This window comes from Microdochium trichocladiopsis (genome assembly GCF_020744255.1).
Source record: "Microdochium trichocladiopsis strain MPI-CAGE-CH-0230 chromosome Unknown B0I36scaffold_2, whole genome shotgun sequence".
Classification (NCBI taxonomy): Eukaryota; Fungi; Ascomycota; class Sordariomycetes; order Xylariales; family Microdochiaceae; genus Microdochium; species Microdochium trichocladiopsis.
This window is the reverse complement of record NW_025763545.1, coordinates 998,139-1,020,268: the sequence shown is the minus strand read 5'-3', so window position 1 is coordinate 1,020,268 and position 22,130 is coordinate 998,139. Positions and strand designations below refer to the sequence as shown.

The window sequence follows — 22,130 nt, the reverse complement described above, 5'->3', positions numbered from 1 at the left end:
CCATCGGCATATGCAACCACAGTCCGATCTCGAGGTCTTGGACATCGGCAAGGCATGGGCAAGCCCGGTACAGATCTCCAGCTCAGGGGAGTCCTGGCAATGCACTTGGGATGGATTTACGGAACCATCGTCTCGGGCCGAGCGTGCTTGCCAAAGTCAACTTGCATTTGTACCTTTCCTGTCACTCTCGCGCTGCCGCCTTTGTGTGCTTGTCTGAATCGCCCGGGAAGAATTTTTCCGATGGTACTGCCAGTGCGGCGAAGCCGGTCGATCCTGGTAAAGCGGCGGGATGAACTGGAGAGGGATAGATTAACAGAAGTCGCGCCGAGGCGCAAATACACGCGCCGCCAAGCAACATGTCGAGCAGCGCATCTTGGAAGTTGCCATGCGGGCATGACGTGCCATGGCACATCCATCTGCACGGGAAAGGGGAAGGGGTGACCACCTCGGGCGGCCAGACATGGCTGTGACAAGGTTCAGACCTTTGGCGTCTGGGTTCGTCAACTGCAGGTTTGGGCTGCGTGGTTGGCATGTCGGTTTTGGCCAACGGGGAACGGAAAAGGAAAAGAGGAAGGGGGGCGAGCAAAGGAGGAAGGGGGCCCCAAGCAGGGGGGAAAAGCGTGCCGATGGCTTCGACCGTTAGCTTACCGCGTAGGGCGATCCAGTTGCACGGATACCACAGGACTGATGAGGAGAATGGTAAAGGACATGGGCTTGGGAGGCGGACAGGCCCAGCCTTGCCCCGGGGTACTGCAGTTCCTATCGATCAAAAGGCAAGATACCTGACATGAACGAGAATTTACCGTATGTACCCCTGAGGGATAATATGGCAAGACCCGCAGACCCGTCAGGGAAGCCCCTCATACCCATGTCCTTCCCCTCTGGAGCCCCCTGGACCGCCGGTGATTTTGACAGCATGCCATGTAACGTTCTCTGGTCGTATCAATTGGTACATACTGTACTCGTGTAGCTCGCTGGATGGCAAGGCAATATTAACAAACATCCAGTATTGAACTTTCTGTCACATTCGGCATTGAGGAGCAATTTCAGAGCCCTCTGCTCTGGAAATGAGAATTGTTCACGTACTCCCGGAATGTACGTTAGTCCGCAGGTAACTTTATTTCTCCACTTCTTTGACTCTGTCCTCACGTTTTGTTCGAATTGCCCTTGGCAAAAGTGATCCATCGTATTCGCATATGCATTTGCTCGTCTATCTCTCCCGTGGGCCTGTCTGCATGATGATGACTCGCTCGGTAGTATCCTTGGACTTGGCCGGGCGGGGACTGTTCGTGTGGAGAAGAGTGAGCTGGAAGCTCAGCCGCGTGGTGATGATGCAAGTGCAAGGTAACTATGCAACCGTGCTTTCGCAGAGAGTACTTTGCCATTGGCATGACTCGTTCTACATGCTGTGTAATTCAAATCCATTTACCAGTATGGGTCGACCATCAGACGATTTCGATATTGCAGTGCGTATCATTTCCGGATGGTACTCCTGTCGATGCCGGAACGTAGCAGCTGCTGCTGAACCACGTCAGGCTACTCTGCAATCGCACAACGACGGGTGAGCTATGCTGATGGGAAGGGCCCTCTTACGACTTTCATATGTAGATTTCCATTTCAGGCTGGATCGACCATTGCAGTCTGGTAGCTGTAAACAAGCAACATCCAAGAGCTACGCTGCAAGTAATCTTGTTATGACTTTCATAAATGGTGTGAAAGACGGTGATGTGTCTTGTAGGGAATATTGGCGTGGCCCAAGTTGCATGTTGAACCGCGGCTACGAGATCGACACAGGCATTATATCATCAAGTACGTCCTACTTCATCCATAGCAGAATTATATCAAATGGAAGCTTCGAAGTGGCCCTGACTAAAATTTCAAGCTTTGGAATTAGGAGTGCTCCGACAGCCGCTTGTATGGCCAGATTGTGGTACAAGCTCGATCATGTCCTGGTTAGTGTGAGCTGGATACATTGTTTTCGGTGGTGTGCGGTTTTAATTTTAATTTTAATATATTATTATTTTCCCCAGTGATTGTTGTTATATCGCCCAGTTTCGTCGAGTTTCCCTGCTCGCCGTTGACTCGGAGCATTTACAATGAAGGCAGCGTCTTCAACGAAACAAGAAGATTCGTGCAGATGTTGTTTAACATACTGTACTAAAGAGCGGCAACCACAATGCATGACACAACACACTTGTAATATGTTCGGACCAAGGCCGTCGGGTGTGAAAACCCACTCAACTGTGCCTACAACTGCATGTTGACATCTTGAAGCTCTCCCATATATTTCTGGAAAGTCTCAGATCGTTCATAAGCCCGTACAGAGTAAGACAGCTCGTCACACATGTCCCTTCAAGATGAACGCTATCAAGGCCCGCGATATGAGCATTGTCGGAGGACACATGACCTGGCCCAGTCATATTCATGATATCTGCCTGTGCTACTTGTTTCGGTAGAAGGCGAAGGCCGATACTTCTCCTGAGTGAGCGGCTACAAGTTAGCCTTGCTTGCAAGGGCAATGCATTTACAATACTTAATCTTGACCACTTGCTTCAAGTAGTACACAGAAATTGCAGCGTACAGATGTTCTGATTCGCAGCTAAAGGAGTAGTCAGGTCAGACTTTATCTCGCCTTCCTATGTCGGATTCCATGCTCTCAAAGATCATCCCGTTGGCAAGTGCCACAGAAATCCCAAGATCCTACCAAGGCTCAGTACATCCTGGCGTGTTAAAGCGCAGTCGTCGCTCACGGTCAACCAAGGTAAAAGTCCACCGAAGGACACGACCTACCTATATGTCTGCCTGAAGTATTGTCTTTGTTCTTTCATTGGCAGTCTATCCAATCAGCGGAACCTAGAAACGGGTGGCTAAGTACAGATGATCAGACACGGAAGCCTGCTCCATATGTTTCGCGGGTTCCTCTCCTGATACCATTTCACGATGTTGTCTCCACTAACGACTTCTGTGATCCCAGTCGTCTCCCACTACTTTCAAGTTTGTGGCGTCGGAGACAGTCGTTCGGGCTGTATAGCACGGAAAATCAGTAAGAATGGTAAGACCTACAATTGCCTGTCAAGCACCACAAGGCGTGTAGATGTGTCACCTCCAGCCTCGTAGAACATGCCGACTATCCACAGCTCAGATAAGTTTCGGATGGCTCCCATGCCTGGCCTTGCATTGTCAAAACGCAGCCTTCGATGCTGTTATTGGCTTATGATTACGTTGGCAATGCGTAAAGCGTCTTTGTTTGTAGTCCGACTGCTGCTCGCAAGTCCCATCAGCACTTCCTGCCCAGAGCACCTGACAGGCGAGGCTGAATTGGCCATGCAAAAAAACAGTGCGTTCAGCCAGTCCTAAGTGACTATATTGAGGTGTAGCTTCAAGCATAGTTGGATCTAAATGCTGACGGGATGCTCGGCAGCGCGTATCTGGCCGGAGCCCAATAGTGCGCGTGGATGGCTGAACTCTAAGACCGTCATTGGTGCCAAATCCATCACCCGTCAAAGCAGGGTTATCTGCAACTACTCGCATGCGATCTGTGCTTGAAGTGTAAAAGCGCAGAGTGCTTTAGCATCACCGTCATGATTGGGCTTGGCCAGGCCCTTGTGCTTCTTTGTCGTTCCGCAGAGATGCGCCATATCTGCGCGCGCAGACTCTGATCCGGGTCTTCGGCAAATTACGCCGCGAGGCGACGGACTGCCGTGTATAAACCCCCATGGCGGGAAGCTCCGCACATTTCTAAGTGGCGGAATGACCTGCAGACATCTTCGTGATCAATCGTTCGCGGCACAGTACTGCACTCCTGGTGCCAGAGCTCTGACCACAACGTCTAGTGCGTCACAAGCGAAGAACATCATTAGAGACTGTGTCAATAGGCCCGCGTTAGCGTTGGTCGGGGGCTTTCCGTCGTGGGATCATCCTTGGAGAAACCATGTTGGAGCGTGCAACGACCATCCTGGCGGACACGGATACTCTCGTGGCTCTTCCGCCAGGCGCCGGCCGCACGATTGTCCATGCCATGTCCTGGACGGGGACCCTCACGGTCGGAGGTGACATCGCGATGCCGCTTTGCCCCGCTGCTGAATGGCCTCTTCGTGATCCCTGATGGATGGAGAAGAAGAAGAAAGTTGCTGCAGAGCGAGCTGCGGATGGCGGTGTGCAAATTGAGGGTCCCCGGCCCTCCTCCATGGCGGCAGGCTGTGACGAGCCGCGGGTGGTGTTTGCGAGAGCAGCCGACGGCCTCGCGTCTGCCTCGAGTTGCGACTGGTCTGTGCCGGCTCCAGAGTGGTGGGTTTCCCGTAGCTCAGAAATGGGACGGAGGCCAAGCCTGTGCCTGCCTTAGGGCCATCGTTAGCCCCGTCCAACTGCTAGCATCATGCTCCCAAGGGGTCGTTCAGACGACGGATGTGGTAGATGCATGCTTGCCCGCTGTTGGTCATCTCCGTGCGATAGATTCTCTCGAAAGTGACGAGAGGGTCGTAGTTGTCTTGTCGTCATCACAGCAGTGCTTAACCCAAGAAGTTTCTCAAGGAGTTTGGGGAACAGTTCGTCCCCTGAGTCTGGAAGCAACAGCCAGCACTACGTAGGCGACCAGCTTGCAATGGACAAACCAGGTCCGCCGTCTGCCTCAAACGGGGCCAGCTGTTTGGCAACATGAGTACCGAAGTAGCCATTCTTCGTAGCTCGTGTTTCGCCAATGTGTGGGCGCGGGCTGTTGCTCGTTCGTGGTGGCTCTCTCGTCTAGCCAAGCACGTCGTTCACTGCCGAGACTGCACAACATCACACTCCGCATGCCTGACATTGCGCCAGTGTTGTTGTGCGGAGCCGTTGGGCATCGTCTGCACGCGGATCACCACTGCTTGCAAGCTTTTCCCTCTTGTCCCTGGGTGCCAGATCGAGCCAAACTCTAAACCGACCGTCGACTCCATCAGCACCGGTGCCCACAGCCACTGATCTTGCGCGGCTCTTCTCACTGCGTCGCTTTCCGTGCCTCGTATCAATGTGCTCCCTTACTGTTGGGGCCAGTTGTCTTTTGTCTGGCCGTCTCACAAGACGCGATTCTCAGGTGCCCTACCAGCCAAGATGACCAGAAAGAGGCGCCTCCTCACTAGCATCACTAGCATCACTGCCCTGGCCGATGTCGAGGGGCGGACGACTCCCCAAGATCCCTGATCCCAGCACCGGCTTGGGCTGCGTCGTGCAACAAACAAGAGGCGCTCTGGGACTGCCCGCAGAGCTTCCGGCGCGGCTGAGTGAGGGCACAGGTTGGGCGATGGAGGAATTACATGACCAATTACACCTGGATGTGTTGAGCAACCCTTCCGGTGCAGGGTGTTGTAGATCGGGCCGCAATCACACCAGGCCCGTACGTAGTACGAGGCATGATCACCACTTGTTGACGCCCAGGAGGGGATATCCTCAGAGAACGTGGGTCGCAATTCCTCTTCCTAGATTTCGCTGATTCTCCCGGGCATCGGCAGGGCAGGCCAACACGAAGACCAAGACCGACTGTTCAACAGACATTGTATCCGGGTGTGACGAATCCGTACCCTGCCTGCCTTGTGAAGCCTTTCGCTCTGGCTCGACGCCAAAACTCGCCAGTGGCGAGGAGTCGTCATTCCGGGTCTTCGAAACCCTGAGCTACCGGTTGACTGCAACCTCGCCGAGTGGCCCCCTGGACTCGAACTGACTAACTGCAATGATGGTGACGGCGCTGGTTGGACGTCGAGGCGGCTAGGGGTTGGATTCATGGAAGCTGCCGGACCCCAGTCGACGACGCAGAGAAGAACTCCAGGATCGTGCTTGCGACATGGGGGGCCCCCTGGTGCCGGCCCTGCCCACTGTGGCGGGAGAGGGGCGGCCTATCCTGTCGTGTTTGGCTGTCCGTGTTGCTGTCCCACTGACGCAACAAGGCACATGTGCTGCTAAATCTGTACGCATGGGCCACGGCCAGGCACCACAGAACGTCATCGTTCGCAGGAGGCAGGCCCGAGGATCAGCAACAACAAGTCTAACATTAGCACGCGACACCACGAAAGCAGGCTTTCTTGGGGGCTGCCATGAATCAGCCACGACGACAGCTCGGCACGCCTGCATGCAGACTGCTTGGAACAGCGAATCATCCATTGGGCAACAAGCAGAGTGCACGCTGGACCCTGCAGTCGTGGTGCCTGCACACCTGAAGAAACGCGACAGCGACACCACCCCTCTTCCACGGCCGGGTCATCCTCCTCCCATCTGTGGGTGTCCATCTTGTCCTTGCTAGCGGACGGAGTCCCGGGCCCATCTCTGCGCGGCATGCAAAGCTAGCCTGGGGGGCTCAAAGAAGCTGCCCAGGTGCTTACTCAAGGGTCTGTCGGTCTTTGCCCTTGTTGCTGGCCAGACAGCGTGACGCCGCCTCACTTTCGCAAAGGCTCCTCCCGGCGCACTCTGTGCCGTGCCCGTCCGTCCGTGTCGCTTGACGACGACTCGAACCATCTCTGCTGTGCTCATGGGCCTGGCAACCAGTCCCCGTTCTCCACCACTCTCGGCCTTGACTCCATCCGCAGCCGCAGCTTTTCGGCACGAGTGGTGACACATTCCTGTGAAGAAAACCCGTGACGCTGAGCGGACGTGACTATTGTGTCTTCTTCTCGTCCATAGCTGTGCATGTCGGATACACCCAGCCTCCCGTGCGGCTCAAGCATCAGACTTTCCGCCTGTTGCGGCGTCAAGGAAGCGAACCCAGCTCAGCGACTCGAATTGTACCCACGTAAGCGAGTCGACTGTGCCCGAAAGTCCTGGGTCGTTCGAATAAGCAGTCGCCAGCCGTTTCTGCCGTCAGGCTCACAGCTCGAGCCGGAAGGGGGACTGCACACGAGACGCTCAGCTCAGCCGAATCATTCGCAACCGACGCGAGCTTCGATTCTTCTTGAGACGGTCGAGAAGAGTCGGTTGTTGTAATATTCTATACGCAAGAGCCGGAACTGACACCCACGACCCCGCCCGCCACGGCCTGTCATCAAACCTCAGCAAGCCTTCTGCCGCTCGGCACGAAGCCCAATCCTCCCGCTGCAGCCCAATTGCGCTCATCAAGGCGCCGCAATCTCAAACGGCTTTGCCCGGAAAGACCATCACAAGCCACCTCGGACCCTCCTGCCGGCCGTGATCGTCAGTGCTGTGGGTGTGTCAGATCAGACTGGATGCGCCTGGGTAGGCTTCCCTCCCTCGTAGGTGACCCACGCCCAACGACCCCACCTGCAAGCCCGCCCAGACAAGAACGAGACCAAAAGCTTTCGCTAACCCGGTGGTGGCGCCATTGCCAGTATCCCAACCTAACGGTCCCTCACCTTGTCTCGTCGTCGTATTAGCTGGCTCTAGAAGCAGCAACGGGATTCCACTTGTTTCAAACCTGTCCCCCTCAGCCCGCGAAGGGTCCGGTTGTTGTCTGGCCAGAGTTGGGTTTGCGCCTGCCGAAACCCTGGACATCGCAGCCCAACGCCGCAAGGGTCATCCGGTCCGCGGGGTTGCTTTGCCAGCATTAACGAAGCATTCCCAATCTTTTTTACCAAAGCTTCCAAGGTGCTCCTGCTGAGCACTGCGAACAGACCCTCACCCCGAGGCGATCTCTCCTTGTTTCCACGTCAGCGCCTTTGTGCGTCTAGAAACATCGTCGGCAATAGCAGCAGCAGCAACAACAGCAGCAGGCGCCTGACCGACTGCTCCCCTCTTTTTTACGTTGCCTTGACATCACCTCCCTGCTGCCACCACGCCATAACTGGCACCTCTTGTCATAACGATGTCTGACCCTCGATACCGTTACCCGCCGTCGGGTCGCCGGTCTCCCACCTTCAATCCTGCTCGGGCCTCTCTTCCCGTGAGCCTTGGCTACAACTCGACCTACTCTGGCGACCTCCATACCATCCAGACTGCTCGCTACGACAACATCATTCCTCGATATCCCGCAGACCCGCGCTCTCCCATGCCGACCACCATCACCACCTACAATGTCACCAAAGACCCCATCACACGCAGCTCAAGCCACAACGAGCATCGTCATGGCCGACACCGCTCCTCGACCCTCGAGTCGCGGCCGTCCAAGCCCATCATCGTCACAACCAACCACCCACGGCCCTCCGGATCCTCCCACCATTCTTCGTCCTCCCACCAGTCCTCAAGCAACCGAACTGCAAGTCCCTCCCGTGACCACTATCGTGCCAACGAAGAGGCTTACTATACCCAGCCTGCCTCCTCCCATCGGTCCCGCAGCGCCCAACGTCATGGCCACAGCCACAGCCACAGCCAGAGTGCCACGTTCGACAATGACGAATTCTATCGCTTGCGTGAGCGAGTCGGAGACGATAGACTTCGAGCTCCCTTCCGAGCTAGTACCCTGGACCCATACCGACCCGGCCATCACCAGGTTCCCTACTCGACTACCCGACACAACACCACCTCGGCGATCGGCTACGAAGACGACGGTTACGAGTATACAAAACCAAGTGATCTAGCTCGGTACGATCTGGACCACGACCACTCCCGCAGGGCATCTCGAGATAGCTTTGATCGCTCGTACCACCGGCCATCAGTCAATGTTGTCAGCAACGAGCCAGCGCGACCCGAAGGCCGTGGCCGGAAGCCACCTCCTACATCTGCTGGGTTGGACCGCTACAACCGGGCCGCTGCCTCGGGAATGTACGATCGCCCAAGTGTAGCCATGCCGAGCCTGCCTGGTGGAAGCACTGCGCCTTTAGTCGACTCAACCCGCCGTCTTGAAGGACCCGGAAACTCGTCTCTAGAGCGCGCGGCTTCCAAGACCCGTCCTGTGTCGCTATACCAGGACCCCTCACCTCGGATGAGCTACCCAGACGACAACGTTCGTGCTCGAGACGACGAGCGTCTGCACAGAGAGCGACGAGAGCGAGACCGCGATGATGTATATCGGGATGAGAATATTGCTACTCGAGGTTTCGGGATCCGCACCGACACTTTTGACGACGCCGAGCGCCGTGGACGCCGGGACCACGATGACCGGGAGTACAAGAGGGCTTCCGACGAGACTTTGGATCGAGCCCGGAGCAGGAGCCACATTGCAATCCCTGACACGCGACCGAGGACTCGTGTAGATCAAAGCGTCGAACGCAAGGACAGCGTCGATAGCAAGGACAGCAGCCGCAGCGAACGTGTCCGCGACAAGGTCGCGTCCGGACTCAGTGTGGCAGCTGCGGCGATGGGGCTTGGTGCCTTGAAAGACAAGGGTAAAGATGAAGACAAGGACGCCAAGACGTCACCAAGACGCCGCCGCTCTTCGTCGGTCGATCAGACCACGTCCAGAGCTGCCGAGAGGTATCGGCCCCGTGACGCAGCAGACGCGAAAGGAGCGCGGGACGACCCCATCATCGTGGAGCAGCAGCAGAGACGAGCACGCGAATCAGCCGAGCAGACAGCCACTCGGCGAGAGTCACCCGATCAGCTGAAGCCAGCCTCAAAAATCGAGCCTGTCGTGGGAGAGCAACGGCGAAGCCGCGAGGATGTGGACGACAGAACTGGCAGAGACGACCACATCATCACCGAGACACGGCGTGAGGCACCGAAGGAACGTGCAGAACAGCGACCACGTGCTCAGTCTATTACTCGTGATCGTGATCAAGACCGCGAGCGCCAAGACAAAGAGCGTGATAGAGAGCGGGAGAAAGAGCGTGACAGAGAGCGGGAAAAGGAGCGGGAGAAAGAGAGGGAGCGACGTGCGACCGATAATGACCGTGACCGCCACCGGCGAGAGACCGAAGATGCCCTCAATGGAAGCACTGGTAACACCAGGCGTGAGTCACCGCCATCTGATGGAGCTTCTGACGTTACCCGTCGACGAACGCATCGTGCCTCGGCCGCTGCTTTCAACCCGCTGGACACACAAGGGCTCATGGACCTCAAAGCAGAGCTCGCTGCGAAGGAGAGCGCTGACAAGCAGAAAGACCGAAGCTCCGACCGGGGTCGAGCTGCTGACCCTGCACCTTCCTTGACTTCGGAGGAGAAGCGCAGCTCTAAGGAGCAGGACGTGGTGGCACCTGTACACCCGCGGGACGAGTCGCGTTCTCCAAGAGGCCACGAAGAGCCACGGGGCCGCACCCCTGCGCCAGTGCCCAGTCCAGACGACAAAGAGAAGCAGGTCCGTGTAGTGTCGCCACCTCGGGACAAGTCTGCGCACAAGCCTATCAAGGGTATCCTCAAGCAGCCCACAAGAGTGTTCCCAGAGGAGGACAACCCGATCCGAGAGGGTGTCGCCCCCCACAAAGACGACAAGACCAAGAAGGATGTGCCGTCGGGTGCCAGGTGGACCAAGATTAATCGCCGAATGGTCAATCCAGAGGCACTGACCATCGGCAAGGAGCGGTTCGAGGTGCGGGACGATTTCGTGATTGTCCTCCGTGTTCTGAGCAAGGAGGAGATCCAGGCTTATGCTACTGCTACGGCACAGCTCAGAGGTAAGCACATCCGAGGTCTTGGCCGTGGCATGATGGCCATTCATGCTAACAAACTCGCAGAGATGAGACGAAAGCAGGCGGATCGGGATGGCGATCGCACTCGGGAACACGATGATGACCGCGACCGCAGCGATGAGGACAGACGCCGGCGCAAGGATCATTCACGGCGTGATCGTGACGACGACGACGACTACCGGAGAGGGGGGCGGGACAGGGACGACCGCGAGCGCCGCCACCGCCACCGCGGTGATTCGGACGAAGAAGAGCATCGGCCCAAGATGATTGGGTATGACGAGGAGCATGACCACGGGCACAGCCGGCACCGGAGTCACCGAAACGACGACGACGCCTCAAACACTGGGGGTGGCAGCGAAAGGCGATGATTTCGTGAAGGCGAGGCAGGATACATGTGATAACAGCAGCACCATCTGCTGTGGGGGTTGGGCTTGTTTGTCAAAGCGTTCTTGTATAGCGTCTGGCATTTGGCAAAAGGCGTCATTTTCATCTTGGAGTGTGTTCTTGTATAGACCTAGCGATCTAAGATTGCATCGTTTTTGGATCAGGAGAAAGAGATCAAGGTTCTGTTCCCATGCTGGGCCAAAAAGGACATTCGGAAATGCAGCCTTGCAACCCAGGCCGAGCCACTCTGTGCATGCTAGTACCAATGTTATCTGTGTGGTTGGAACAAGCTCCGAGCGGACGGGACACGGCCGAATCAGAGCTCACGGCTGGCGACCTTCTGTTTCTGGGCACTTGCGGGGTTGGAGCTATCTCTGCATCACTCACTCACGACGTGCCTAACCCAACCTTGGAGCTCCCCTCCGCCTTGTCTGAGGGAGGAGGAGCTGGCCCTCCGGGTACTCTACTCTGACCTGCACGCCACTGATAAGACGGTGCTTGGGTGAACCAAGTCTCTAAACAACCCTCTTCACCTTTCTTGGTCTGCATGTCGGCCTTATCACACACCTTAGCTGCCTTAGACTCTGCTTGACAGCTTGACAGTTCGACATAGAACATCCGCCAACCGACGGTCCAAACGCAAAGGTCGTACTGACGCATTTCCCCTCTCATCATGGGTGGCCAGGCCTCGTCCAAGATGTCCGCCACGCCGGCGTCGGCCGCCGAGGAGAAGGCCTCATGCAGCGCCTGCGTGCTCTGGAGATGCGCGATGACCACCATGACGGCGAGGACAATGACTATGTCCGTGTCGACACTCACAACAACGAAAAGAGCTCCCGTTCTTCGGGGCTGGACCTGGCCCACCGGCAGCCGGAGGGCCTCGAGGTGGATGCGCTGGCGAGCTGGCAGCGGCAGATGCTCGAGGACCCCAAGAACCAGTCAGTACATGATATCCTGTCTTGCGTGCTTTGACTGTCCATGGCCATCATCACCTATGCTAGGCAGGCAGATAGTTAGTTAGGTGGTACTTGTCGGAGAAAACCCCCCAGCTGACATCCATGGCCGACGGCCTTGCCACACGACCATAGACTGGCCCTGGCAGCACTGAGCACCGCGGACCCCAAGACGGTCCTCATGTCCCGTGCGGCCAAGATCTCTGACCAGCACGTCTTCAACGTGCGCATCCCGTTCGAGGGCGCGCCCATCACCAACCAGCGCCGGTCCGGGCGGTGCTGGCTCTTCGCCTCGACCAACACGTTCCGCGTGGCGCTCATGAAGCGCTACAACCTCGACAGCTTCGAGCTCTCGCAGGCGTACCTGTTCTTCTGGGACAAGCTGGAAAAGGCCAACTACTTCCTCGAGAACATCATCCAGACGGCGGACCAGGATCTCGAGGGCCGGCTGGTCCAGCGCCTGCTGCAGGACCCCGTGAGCGACGGCGGCCAGTGGGACATGGCTTATAACTTAATTTTTAAATATGGAGTTTGCCCTCAGGCGCTCTACCCGGACTCGTTCAACGCCATGTCGAGCTCGAGCCTCAACTACATTGTGGTTGCCAAGCTGCGCGAGTATGCCATCACCCTGCGCAACATCATTAACAACAACAACGACAAGCACGAGTCTGCCAAAAACAGCACCGCCTCGCTCCTCGCCGACGCCAAGGCCAAGATGATGCGCGAGATCCAGCTGATCCTGACCGTCACCCTGGGCCCGCCGCCCAGCAGCACCGACAAGTTCGTCTGGGAATACCTGGACAAGGACCAGAAGCCGCACACCCTGCACGCCACGCCGCTCGAGTTCGCCAGGGACATCTGGAGCCCCGGGTACCGGGTCGCCTCTGCCGAGACCATTGCGAGCCTCGTCTCGCTCGTGCACGACCCGCGCCACGAACCCCTGACGCTCATGACGGTCGACCGGCTCGGCAACATTGTCGGCGGCCGCGGGGTGACGTACATCAACGTGTCCATGGCGGACCTCAAGCAGGCGTGCGTGGCGACCCTCCGGGCGGGTATCCCCATCTTCTTCGGCTCCGACGTGGGCAAGTTCAGCAACACCGCCGCGGGCATCATGGACCTCGACCTGATTGACTACCGGCTCGGCTTCAACACGGACATCCTCGGTCCGAGCAGCAGCAGCAGCAGCAGCAACAGCAGCAGGAGGGAATCCGCTGCCCTGAGCAAGGCGGACCGCCTGCGCACGGGCGAGTCGGCCATGACGCACGCCATGGTGCTCACGGCGGTCCACGTCGACGAGGAGTCCGGGCGGCCGGTCCGGTGGCGCGTGCAGAACAGCTGGGGCGAGGACGTGGGCGAGAAGGGCTGGTTCGTCATGAGCGACGCCTGGATGGAAGAGTTTGTCTACCAGGCCGTCGTGCACCCCAAGTTCCTGTCCCGCGAGGTCCGCGACGTGCTCAAGAAGGAGCCCGTCGTGCTGCCGCTGTGGGATCCCATGGGGGCTCTTGCTTGAGAGGCTAGACGGGCTTGTCTAAGAAAGTCATGAAGAACGACGGGGAGAGGTACAGAGGTACAGAGGGTCAGAGGTGCAGAGGTACGGGGGGATCAGAGGATCAGAAGATCAGAGGGAGCAAACGGAGCCGCAAGGTGGAATTCTTTCTGTTATCACTTTCAAATATTTGAATGACCGTTTATGACTTTTTCATGTTTCAATAACTAACTACGACAATGAACCATTCTTATACCTCTTTTGATCATCAATTGGCAATACAACTTCAAAGGCACCGGGGAAGATTCTACCGAACAACGTCGTTCACAAAGAGTATTGTCCCCACAAGGCAAGGTAGCAGACCAGGGCGGTACAGGTTACAAGTACAGTCACTTTATTACCCACCAGACACCGGCGTGCAGCAACGAAATGCGGTAAGCATGTATCGTGCAGACCAAGACAAGATACACCGTCACAAGGATGACCACGGGAAACTCGACGGTATATGAAACAACAACTCTGTACTATTACTCAACCATATACATAAGCTAGGAAACCTATCTATGACCGAAGCCCCCTCCAAGAGGACTGATGTCCCAATGGAGAAGACCCCTCTGGAGTGTGAACCCCAGAAAGCCGCGACAAGGAAGACCTGAATATCTTGATTTTCTTCCCAATTGTCCAGTAGCGAAAAGCAGTAAGCGCTGTTCCCATTCGCCATGGCCTAGCTGCTGGAGTCAGGCCACCTGATCTCCTTATGCAAACACATTCGACTCCAAATCCATACATTGAAATGAGCAATACAACGGGCGGGTCAAAAGCCGACAAAAGGTTTGTGTGTTTACAAAGAAGAGCCGTGGACGACCTTGGAGTCGACGGCGAGCTCGCGGCCGTTGTCGGAGATGACAAGGATGCGGACGGAGCCACGGCCGGTGGAGAAGGCGCGGGAGAGGCGCTCCCAGAGGCCGCCCTGGTCGATGACGGGCAGGCCGGTCTTGACCTCACCGGACTCGGTCATGGCGACGACGTTGCCCTCCTGGAGGTCGAGGACGCGGTACTGCTTGAGGATGGGGCCAAGCATGGTCTGGACAACAACGCTGGGGGCAGGGTTGGAGATGAAGGAAGACTCCTCGTGCAGCTGCTTGGTGAAGAGGTCAACACCGAGGTAGCGGTGCTGGCCAGTGGCAGCAGAGGTGGAGATGCGGATGACCTGGCAGGGGCGGCCCTGGAGCATCAGGATGTCACCCATGCGGATGTGGTGGCAGGGGATGGTGACGGTGTTGGGGATAGAGGCAGGCGCAGGGGCAGCAACGCTGGCGCTCTCCCGAACAACCTCCACATCATGGTGGTGGTGGTGGTGAGAGTGGGGGAGGATCTTGTCAGCCATCTTGTGCAGACCGTGACGAATGGAGTGGTAGTGGCCTGGTGAGGTGACGCGTGTTAGTTGGCTGTTATATGTAATAGAGAGTGGATAGGAGACACGTGTGTGTGGTCCCAATGGGAGAGGGGTGACTTACCGTCTTCGTCGTAATAACCCATTCTAGACTTTTGAGAAGTCGGGGAAGTGTAGCGAGGATACTGGATAGTTTCCTCGACGACCTTGGTCTCCTTGGTGTAGGTAGGGACGGGCTTGGAAGCGTCGACGGTAACACCGGTGACGGGGGCGGGAGCAGAAGGGTAGGAAGGGTAGTCCTGGAAGCCGTCGACAGTGGTACCTGTGACGGGAGCCTGGTGGGAGTAGGAGGCGGTGGAGCGAGGAGGGTCGACGGTGGCACCGGTTACGTGGAAGGACTCCTTGTAGCTGGGCTGGGCACGAGCACGGTATTCACGCTCAATGCGGTCGATGCTGCTGTACTGGGGGATGTGCTTGCGGTCGACCTCGACAGATGTCTCGGTGAAGGAGGAGTAGGATGGTCTGAAGAGGAAGGGTGTTCCTGGTTAGTTTTGGGTCTTGTTCTTCGCGTAGGAGGTTGCCGTGTCAACAAAGCTGACCACCCGGCCCAAGCTCGAGTATGCAGGGGACTGCAAGAGCAAAAGCAACCAAGTGGCCCAAGCTAATGCGAAGGCCCACCGAGGTGCTTCTGAGTGGAGAGAGTCGAGACGTGGCAGAGCGGCAAAGGAGAATGAAGGAGGCCGGGGGCTGGAGGCAAGGCCACGCTCCAGGTCGTTCTGCGACCCGCCCCGAATTGCAGCTCATTTGCTTGGCACTCGCCATTTTCTGCTCCTGCCGATGACGCGTCTTGGGGGGAACAGGGACTCCGGAAGAGCCCGTGAAGGATGGTGGGTGCTCTGCTGGGGACAATGCAGATGAGGAGACAGAGAAAAAGAAACCCAATTGACTAACCTGTGTTGTTCGAAACGCTCGCTGGTAACCTGGACACCGGGACGAGGGTAACGTTCTTCTTCGCGCGTGAATCGGACCTCTTGTTCGCTGATGCGCTGCTCTTGACGAGGAGGGACCTGGACCGAGGCGGAGACAGAAGAGAATTGACCTTCTCGTCCGGGCTTGTCGGAAAGCTTGACTTCGATCTCCTCGTGGGTCTTTGTTGTCTTGGTTTCAACCTCTTTCTCTCTGTAGGCGGAGGGAAAGACGCTAAAGGGCACGGGGACGCGGGCTTCAAAGTCCAGGGTGACGACCTTTACGGCGCGAAGAGTCCTCTTCTCGACAACCGGATGGAAGACGAGAAGATTCCTCTTGCTCTTCTTTCCGTGGGGAGAAAGAAAAGGAAGGGGGAGAGACTGTTGGGTCTCTGTTCTTCACGCGAAGGGCGGGGTTGGGTATGCGATCGTGGAGGAGTGGTGAGCTGGTTGGGTAGGAACGGGAAGAGAAGTGTCGAGGCGGTCGAGGCGACGATTGGCGAGCAGATAAAGGAACCGGATGCAGGCCGGGCGGCTCGTGCTGCTCCCACAGGGTCTGTCTACGATGGCTGGGATGCAGGGGCTGGCCGGCCCTGTCTTGTTTACTTTGCCGGCGCCGGCGGGGCCGCCCTCGAGTGTTGTGTTTATTTCGTTCCCAGACCAGCATGGCGGCTGGGGACCATTTCGCTAGCTCCCCCCCCTGATCGAGGCAGCACAGTGGAGCTCGTCCTGCCCCAGCTTTGAACAGCACCCGGAGGGCTCCATGTCCGCTGGCACCCTGGCCTGGCCTCCTGGCTCGTGCCGTGTCCATTTTCCTGGAGGCTGCTTTCCTGGCCGGATTGCTGTCGTAATATTCTGCACATTGAAACGATGCCGATGCCATGTCCCAGCCTCGCAGTCCTGGCCATGGCCGGTATCTGAAGCACAAGACGTCCAATTGGGACCTGAGCCGACCCAGCTAGTGATGCACTCGAGTGGCTGGTAAAAAAAAGGCTCTAAACTCTGCTGGAGCACCATGGGCAAGCTGGCGCCTTGACGCTTGGACCAGCCATCTTTGACGTGACAAGCTCACGCTTCGGGTTGGGTTGTGATTTGTGACAGTGCCCAGCCAGCCAGCCAGCCAGCCACAGCACCTCGTACCCGGGGCTTCCCAGCCTCTTGTGTGATGGCTGCAGCCGGTGCTGGTTGCATCGAATCATGCCCGCAGACGTCGTCAAGAGACTGGTCGTGGTCGACTTCGATTGGCCCAGCCACTTTTCCCAGTTGCTGCCTTCTGAAGCATGACGAAGCAGGTGTACTCCGTATGTCTGGACTGGTCGATCACTTCTCGATAAGGCCAGTGACCTGACTGACGCAGCTCCGGCTCCAGCTTGGCCGGACATCAAGAGTTGCTGTCCTGGGGGCCGTCGTCGCAGCAAGTCCCAGCCTTGCCAATTGACTTGCTCATGCATCGTACAAGATCGGCGAGTCATCCCCTCCATGGCCGCTCGACGTTGATCGCCCGTTGCCGGGTGGTTGCAGTGTCGCCCTGTTGTTTTCCCTCGCCTCACTGTGCTGCGCCTTTGCTGCTGAGCCGGTGCGAACCTCGGCAGACGATTGCAAAGGTCGACGCCAGGCCCAGACGGATCAGCTCCGCGCTAGCGCTTGGGGGGCCCCCATGTCGAGCTGGGCGCTGCTGCCCCTGGTTGCCCTGGCAACAGCGCCGCCCCAAACGCGCTTGGCCCCATCCCCCGTACTGCGTAACCCAAATCGGGCCTGCGGGCAACCAACGACGCGTCCTAGCTGGTCGTGGATCCGCGGTCGACCGAAATTGGCCTGCCCACTCCTGCAGCAGCGCCAATCGTCACAGCCACGGACCAAACGCAGGGCCATGGCTGCTTTTAGACTTCTGCCTCAGCTCTGGCGCCTCTCGCTCCCTTCCCTGCTCGCAGAGTGTGACAGTGCAAAAAGTCTCGTGGTCCGGCTATTGCCACTGGTCGTGCAGGGCGCTGGTGCAGTGGATGATGATGGTGCAATCTAATGCACGTCTCGAGCCTACGCGCTACGACGCGTCAACACGCGCCGACGTCTTGCTGAGTCGACTCCAGCCGCTTCACATCATTCCTTCGTCCCTGTGTTGCTGTTCGATTGCACTGGTTATCCCAGCAGTCTGATTTGAGGTGTCGTTGTCCCATGGTCCAAGTTGTAACGTCTCCTGCTGGTCTGAGATGCTAGTGCATGCTGGTCGTTTGACTGCTATCGTCCAATTAGAGATGTGTGATCATTGCCGTGTCCGCAACCGCTCTTGTCCGTGATGTAGAGCGAACATGCTTTGACTTGAGATCTGATAGCTTTGGCCGTGCTCGTGTACGTCTGTCTGGCTTGGTGCTTGTGTCGATGCATCTCCCTTGTGGTTGTCACTGTAAATGGCGGCAAACAGACCCTCAACTGTTCGTTGGCCTTCCTCGGGACAGAAGCGCAAAGAGGATCAGGAGGGAGGGGTAAGTCTCGCGGGGTTGTCTTGGGGGGATCGAAGCGCTGTTATATGGTCAGAGTGCACATGAATTGGAATGCAGTTCAATCCGTGATGCGCTTGGCCGATGGAATGCGGCTGGCAAACAGCATCTGTCCATGGAATTCCATACGAGACATGGATGAAAAGCGGCAATTGCGCATGCCCGCTAGCCTCCATGCCTCCTCCAGTTCGGCTGGTGACCAACCTGCAAGTCTACTGATGAACTCAAGACAATCGATTGCAGAAGCGTGAGCACTATCGCATAGGATGACGACGACCACGAGAGAGTGCCTGAGATTATCGACATTCCAACATTAAGCCAACAACTTGATATTGTCTCTTATATTCACTTGTCCAAATCTGGCCGGCATCCGGCTCACCTCTTCTTGCCTCCGCCTTTGCCCTTTCCTTTTCCTTTGTCACCACCACCACCACCGCCTCCGCCGCCTCCCGCACCTCCAGAGAGCATTACCCTGACCTTGCCCACCGGAACTACGTTGATCATCTCCTCGTGTCTAAGCCCCTTGATAAGTTCGGCCTCGCGCGGCCACATCTTCTCCTTGTCCTGGCTGTTCTCGTCCACAACTCCCTTCTTGGTCGATGCCGTTCTCCAGAACTCGACAATCTCCTTGACAGCCTTGCCCTTCTTCTGGGGTCCTGGCTGCAGCTTGACTTTGTATTTGAGCTTGCCGAGTGCAGCATATGGCCCGCAAACAGGAATCGCGTCGAGAATCTCGTCACCAGTCATGGGCATGCCAACAAGCGCATCCACCAGAGACAAATTGGCGACCTCACCCTCATCAAGGACGTCAAATCCGTCCTGCAGCATCTGAGCGCGGATCGCCTCGTGTTTGGCTGTCTCCTGTTGCTGACGCTGCAGCATCTTCCGCCGACGCTCTTGCGCGGCGGCCTGTTGCGCTTCTTTCTCAGCGCGAGCTTTTGCTTCGGCGTCCTTTTTCTCCTTGCCTGCTGCCGAGCCGATAAGAGACTCGATAGCAGCGCGATCTTCGTCATCCTGGTCCTTGTACTTGGCGGCTTTCTTCTTGGCCTTGCCACGCTGTCCTCGCTTTGGGGGCTGTGCCTTCTTAGACGATTGGTCTGGGTTATGCTTGCCAGAACTTGTGCTTGGGGTGACATCCTCAACTCCGGTGATTGTGCTCATGGCATCTGCTTCGCCAGGGGTCAGATCTTCAGCTTCAGCTTCGTCCACAGCCTCCTTGGCATTATCTGATCCTGAAGCTTGAGCGGTCGCATCATCTTCCGTTGCTGGACTCGAGCCCTCGTTATCACCAACGTCCAGTTTGGTTGCTTCCTCAGCTAGTTGTGCGTCGTCCTCGTCATGATCCTCAGTCGGGTTCTCGGCACCATTCTGCAGTGGGTTTTGTTGGCCACGGTCAGCTTCGTCGTCCTCGTCGTCATCGCCATCGGATTGATGAGCTGAAGCGTGACTGTCTGTATCGTTCCCGTCGCCTCCCCCCTGCTGTGCTTCTTGTGCAGATATTATAGGCTGGTCTCCTGGCATGTCGTAGAGCCGGTGTTTGTTATGCTTCGCTTTGCTCTCCTCGCTGACCTTGAACATCAGAGCGAAGCCAAGGACAAGCTGGGCAGCCGGTAGAAAGTTCTTTTTCCCATTGATGGTAAAGCTGCCAGGAGGCAAGTATTCACCGCTTGGTGCTTGCTTCGAGACCTGCTCGGCGTTGACCCAGTAGGCAGACATACCCGCTTTCGAGTCCCACGCGGAAGATGTGCAAACTGCCATGGTTCCGGCCTGCGAGAGGGTCGATGGCGGGATGGGTGCATCAGGAGTTGACGGATTGTTCTTGATAATGACACTCGACGCTCCGTTCAGGTCTGCATGCAGGTAGACATCGCCCTTTTTCAAGTAACGGCGGTACAGGATCTCATTCTGCTGGGCATCTCCACCAGCAAGCACCAAGTACCCGTCAGAAGAGATGAACCAGTCGAACTTTTCAAACCAGTGCTCCTTCCGAATTGGCTGCAGCACGGGCTTCTCCTGCTTCAAGCCTTTGCGCAGCTCGGCCGCAATCTTCTGCTCCGCGCTCTTCAAGGCAATCTCAGATTGTTTCGTAGTCTTCTCTTGTTTCGCTGCTGCCGACTTCTTTTCATCGTAGTACTCTCGAGCGTTGCCCCAAGGGGAAATGCCCAGGTTGATATCAACCAGAAGTGTCTGGTCTTTTGTACCGTCTTTAGAAGCCGATGTCGTCGGGCCTGCGGCTGTGGACTCCTCATCCGAGTCTTCAGAGTCGGTTTCTGACGCGTCCGCATCTTCGTCGTCCTCCGCCTCCCCAAGAACAAGTGTGATTGTGTTCTCCTCCAGCTTCAGGGGCAGCTTTATGATGGCGGCCACCGGATTACCTCGCCGCTTCTCTCTGTCGACAAGCTTGCCGATGTCCTGCCAGTCCATGCCCTGGTCTATAAGGCCATTGACCGCATCCATAGCCTCTTGAACACGCTCCACGTTCGCTTCGATAGCTTCAGCTTTTCGGTGGTTGAGTGTTTGCGTTTGTGCAAGTCCCTCGATGCGTTTGTTCTGGTCCGCCCTGGCGGCGTCCAGCTTGCGCTTAGCGGCAGCCTCACGCTCAGTCAATCTTGACTCAAGCTTCTGGCCTTCAACAGACGAGAAAAACTCGTCTACGAGCTTGTTGAAGTTGTCGAACGGCAACACTGTATATACCGGGTCATCCTCGAATTGGCGTGGAAGGAATGGATGGAAGTCTTCGTATAGTAATCCACGAGGCCGTTTCTGTTCGTCTTCGCCCTCCTGATGAATTACGCTATCCTTGGCTTTGGGGTCTTGTTTGGCCAGGATATAGCCCTTGCAGGTGGCAGAGCTCGTGACTTGATCCACGATCTTGCGGGCTTCGGACAATGCGCCAAGCAGCTTATCGAGAACGCCATCATCTTCCAACACGCTAGCTGGTGGTATCGTCGAGTCAAAGCCGGTCACCCTCATCGCATGATCGACAAGGATGGGAGGCAGCTCTAGGATAGTTGTCGCCAGGCCTTTGCGCAGTTCGTCGCCAGGCTTCCTCTTGATTTTCTTGCCAGCGGCTGCTGCTGCGGTGGATCTCTCGACAGCACTCTGTAGCGCCTTGCGCACGCGCTCCTTGGTGAGATCTGGCACCCCGCCATAATTCTGTCTGTTCTCCAGCGAATAGCTTAGTCCTGCTCTCTGCGGCTCCTGTCCTTCTCCTTCCGGGACGTTTCGCAGCAGTGTTATGATTTTGAGATCACTATCCGTGAGGATGATATTGCCGCTGGCGAAGAATTCGAGGTACAAGCGGTATTGTCCATCGCTGAATTGGAACTCGATGATACGATCTGTGCCAATCTGACTAATGGCCGACACGCGCCGCGTCTTCAGGACTTTGCGTAGCTTCTGCACAAAAGGCGAGGGAAATGCTGATGTAGTTCGAGTAAAGTCTGTCAGGTGGCATCGGAAGCCGGAGTCGATGAGCATCTGCTTCTTGTCGTCGGGCTTGGCAAACTTGAAGAGGAGGATCTTTGAGGACAAGTCGTAGATGTTTGACACACGGAGCGAGGTCAAGCTCTCAGAGAGCTCATGGGCAATGACCTGGGGCAAGTGTCAAGTTAGTGTCGTGTTAACTATGATCCGTGGTCGGCATCACTGGGTCCTACCTTGACGTCTAGGGACGAAAACCGCTGCTTCATGGTGCACAACGTTGGGACCGTCCGTGGTCCTCTACCGTTTTCCTCCTAGCCGAAGCTGGCCCTCGTTACCTCGGATGAGTAAAAGGCAGCAGTTGGAAAGTCGCAAAGACGTGCTTGCAAAGAAGTAAAACTTGCAGCGAGACCCTCGAGCTATGATGTACGTAGCAACCCCACCAAAAGCGGCAGTGACGTGGGGTACCTGCAGATGTCGCAAACCTCAACCGGCCCGGGCTTACCTAACGCTCTTTGCGTCACCACTGCCGAATGACTCCCTCGGGGGGCCC

The 22,130-nt window shown here is 56.8% G+C and overlaps 4 protein-coding genes across 4 annotated transcripts; 2 read left to right on the top strand and 2 right to left on the bottom strand.

Annotated features, from left to right (window-relative positions):
* Nucleotides 1-7,777: 7,777 nt before the first annotated feature.
* Nucleotides 7,778-10,843, top strand: B0I36DRAFT_359075 (uncharacterized protein; the record flags this gene model as incomplete). The annotated part of the gene is made up of 2 exons (XM_046158074.1): nucleotides 7,778-10,460; nucleotides 10,521-10,843. The coding sequence occupies 2 exons, from the start codon at nucleotides 7,778-7,780 to the stop codon at nucleotides 10,841-10,843; spliced, it is 3,006 nt and encodes a 1,001-aa protein (XP_046016486.1).
* A 778-nt stretch (nucleotides 10,844-11,621) lies between these two features.
* Nucleotides 11,622-13,325, top strand: B0I36DRAFT_237729 (peptidase C1B, bleomycin hydrolase; the record flags this gene model as incomplete). The annotated part of the gene is made up of 2 exons (XM_046149554.1): nucleotides 11,622-11,797; nucleotides 11,948-13,325. 2 exons carry the CDS (start codon nucleotides 11,622-11,624, stop codon nucleotides 13,323-13,325), a joined length of 1,554 nt encoding a protein of 517 aa, XP_046016485.1.
* Nucleotides 13,326-14,142: 817 nt separating this feature from the next.
* Nucleotides 14,143-17,110, bottom strand: B0I36DRAFT_345495 (uncharacterized protein; the record flags this gene model as incomplete). Its single annotated transcript, XM_046156361.1, has 4 exons — nucleotides 14,143-14,723; nucleotides 14,819-15,216; nucleotides 15,646-15,957; nucleotides 16,800-17,110. 4 exons carry the CDS (start codon nucleotides 17,108-17,110, stop codon nucleotides 14,143-14,145), a joined length of 1,602 nt encoding a protein of 533 aa, XP_046016484.1.
* Nucleotides 17,111-18,441: 1,331 nt separating this feature from the next.
* Nucleotides 18,442-22,001, bottom strand: B0I36DRAFT_261887 (uncharacterized protein). The gene is made up of 2 exons (XM_046151146.1): nucleotides 21,814-22,001; nucleotides 18,442-21,748 (listed from the first exon to the last, which is right to left on the bottom strand). Exons 1-2 carry the CDS (start codon nucleotides 21,844-21,846, stop codon nucleotides 18,530-18,532), a joined length of 3,252 nt encoding a protein of 1,083 aa, XP_046016483.1. The 5' UTR covers nucleotides 21,847-22,001; the 3' UTR covers nucleotides 18,442-18,529.
* Between the last annotated feature and the right edge of the window lie 129 nt (nucleotides 22,002-22,130).

What these genes read in the sequence shown, in the direction of transcription:
- B0I36DRAFT_261887 (XM_046151146.1), bottom strand. Translation starts at nt 21,846, where the DNA reads ATGAAGCAGCGGTTTTCGTCCCTAGACGTCAAG. An exon ending in TTTCGTCCCTAGACGTCAAG is followed by an intron (nt 21,749 to 21,813) that starts GTAGGACCCAGT and finishes CACTTGCCCCAG; the next exon opens with GTCATTGCCCATGAGCTCTC.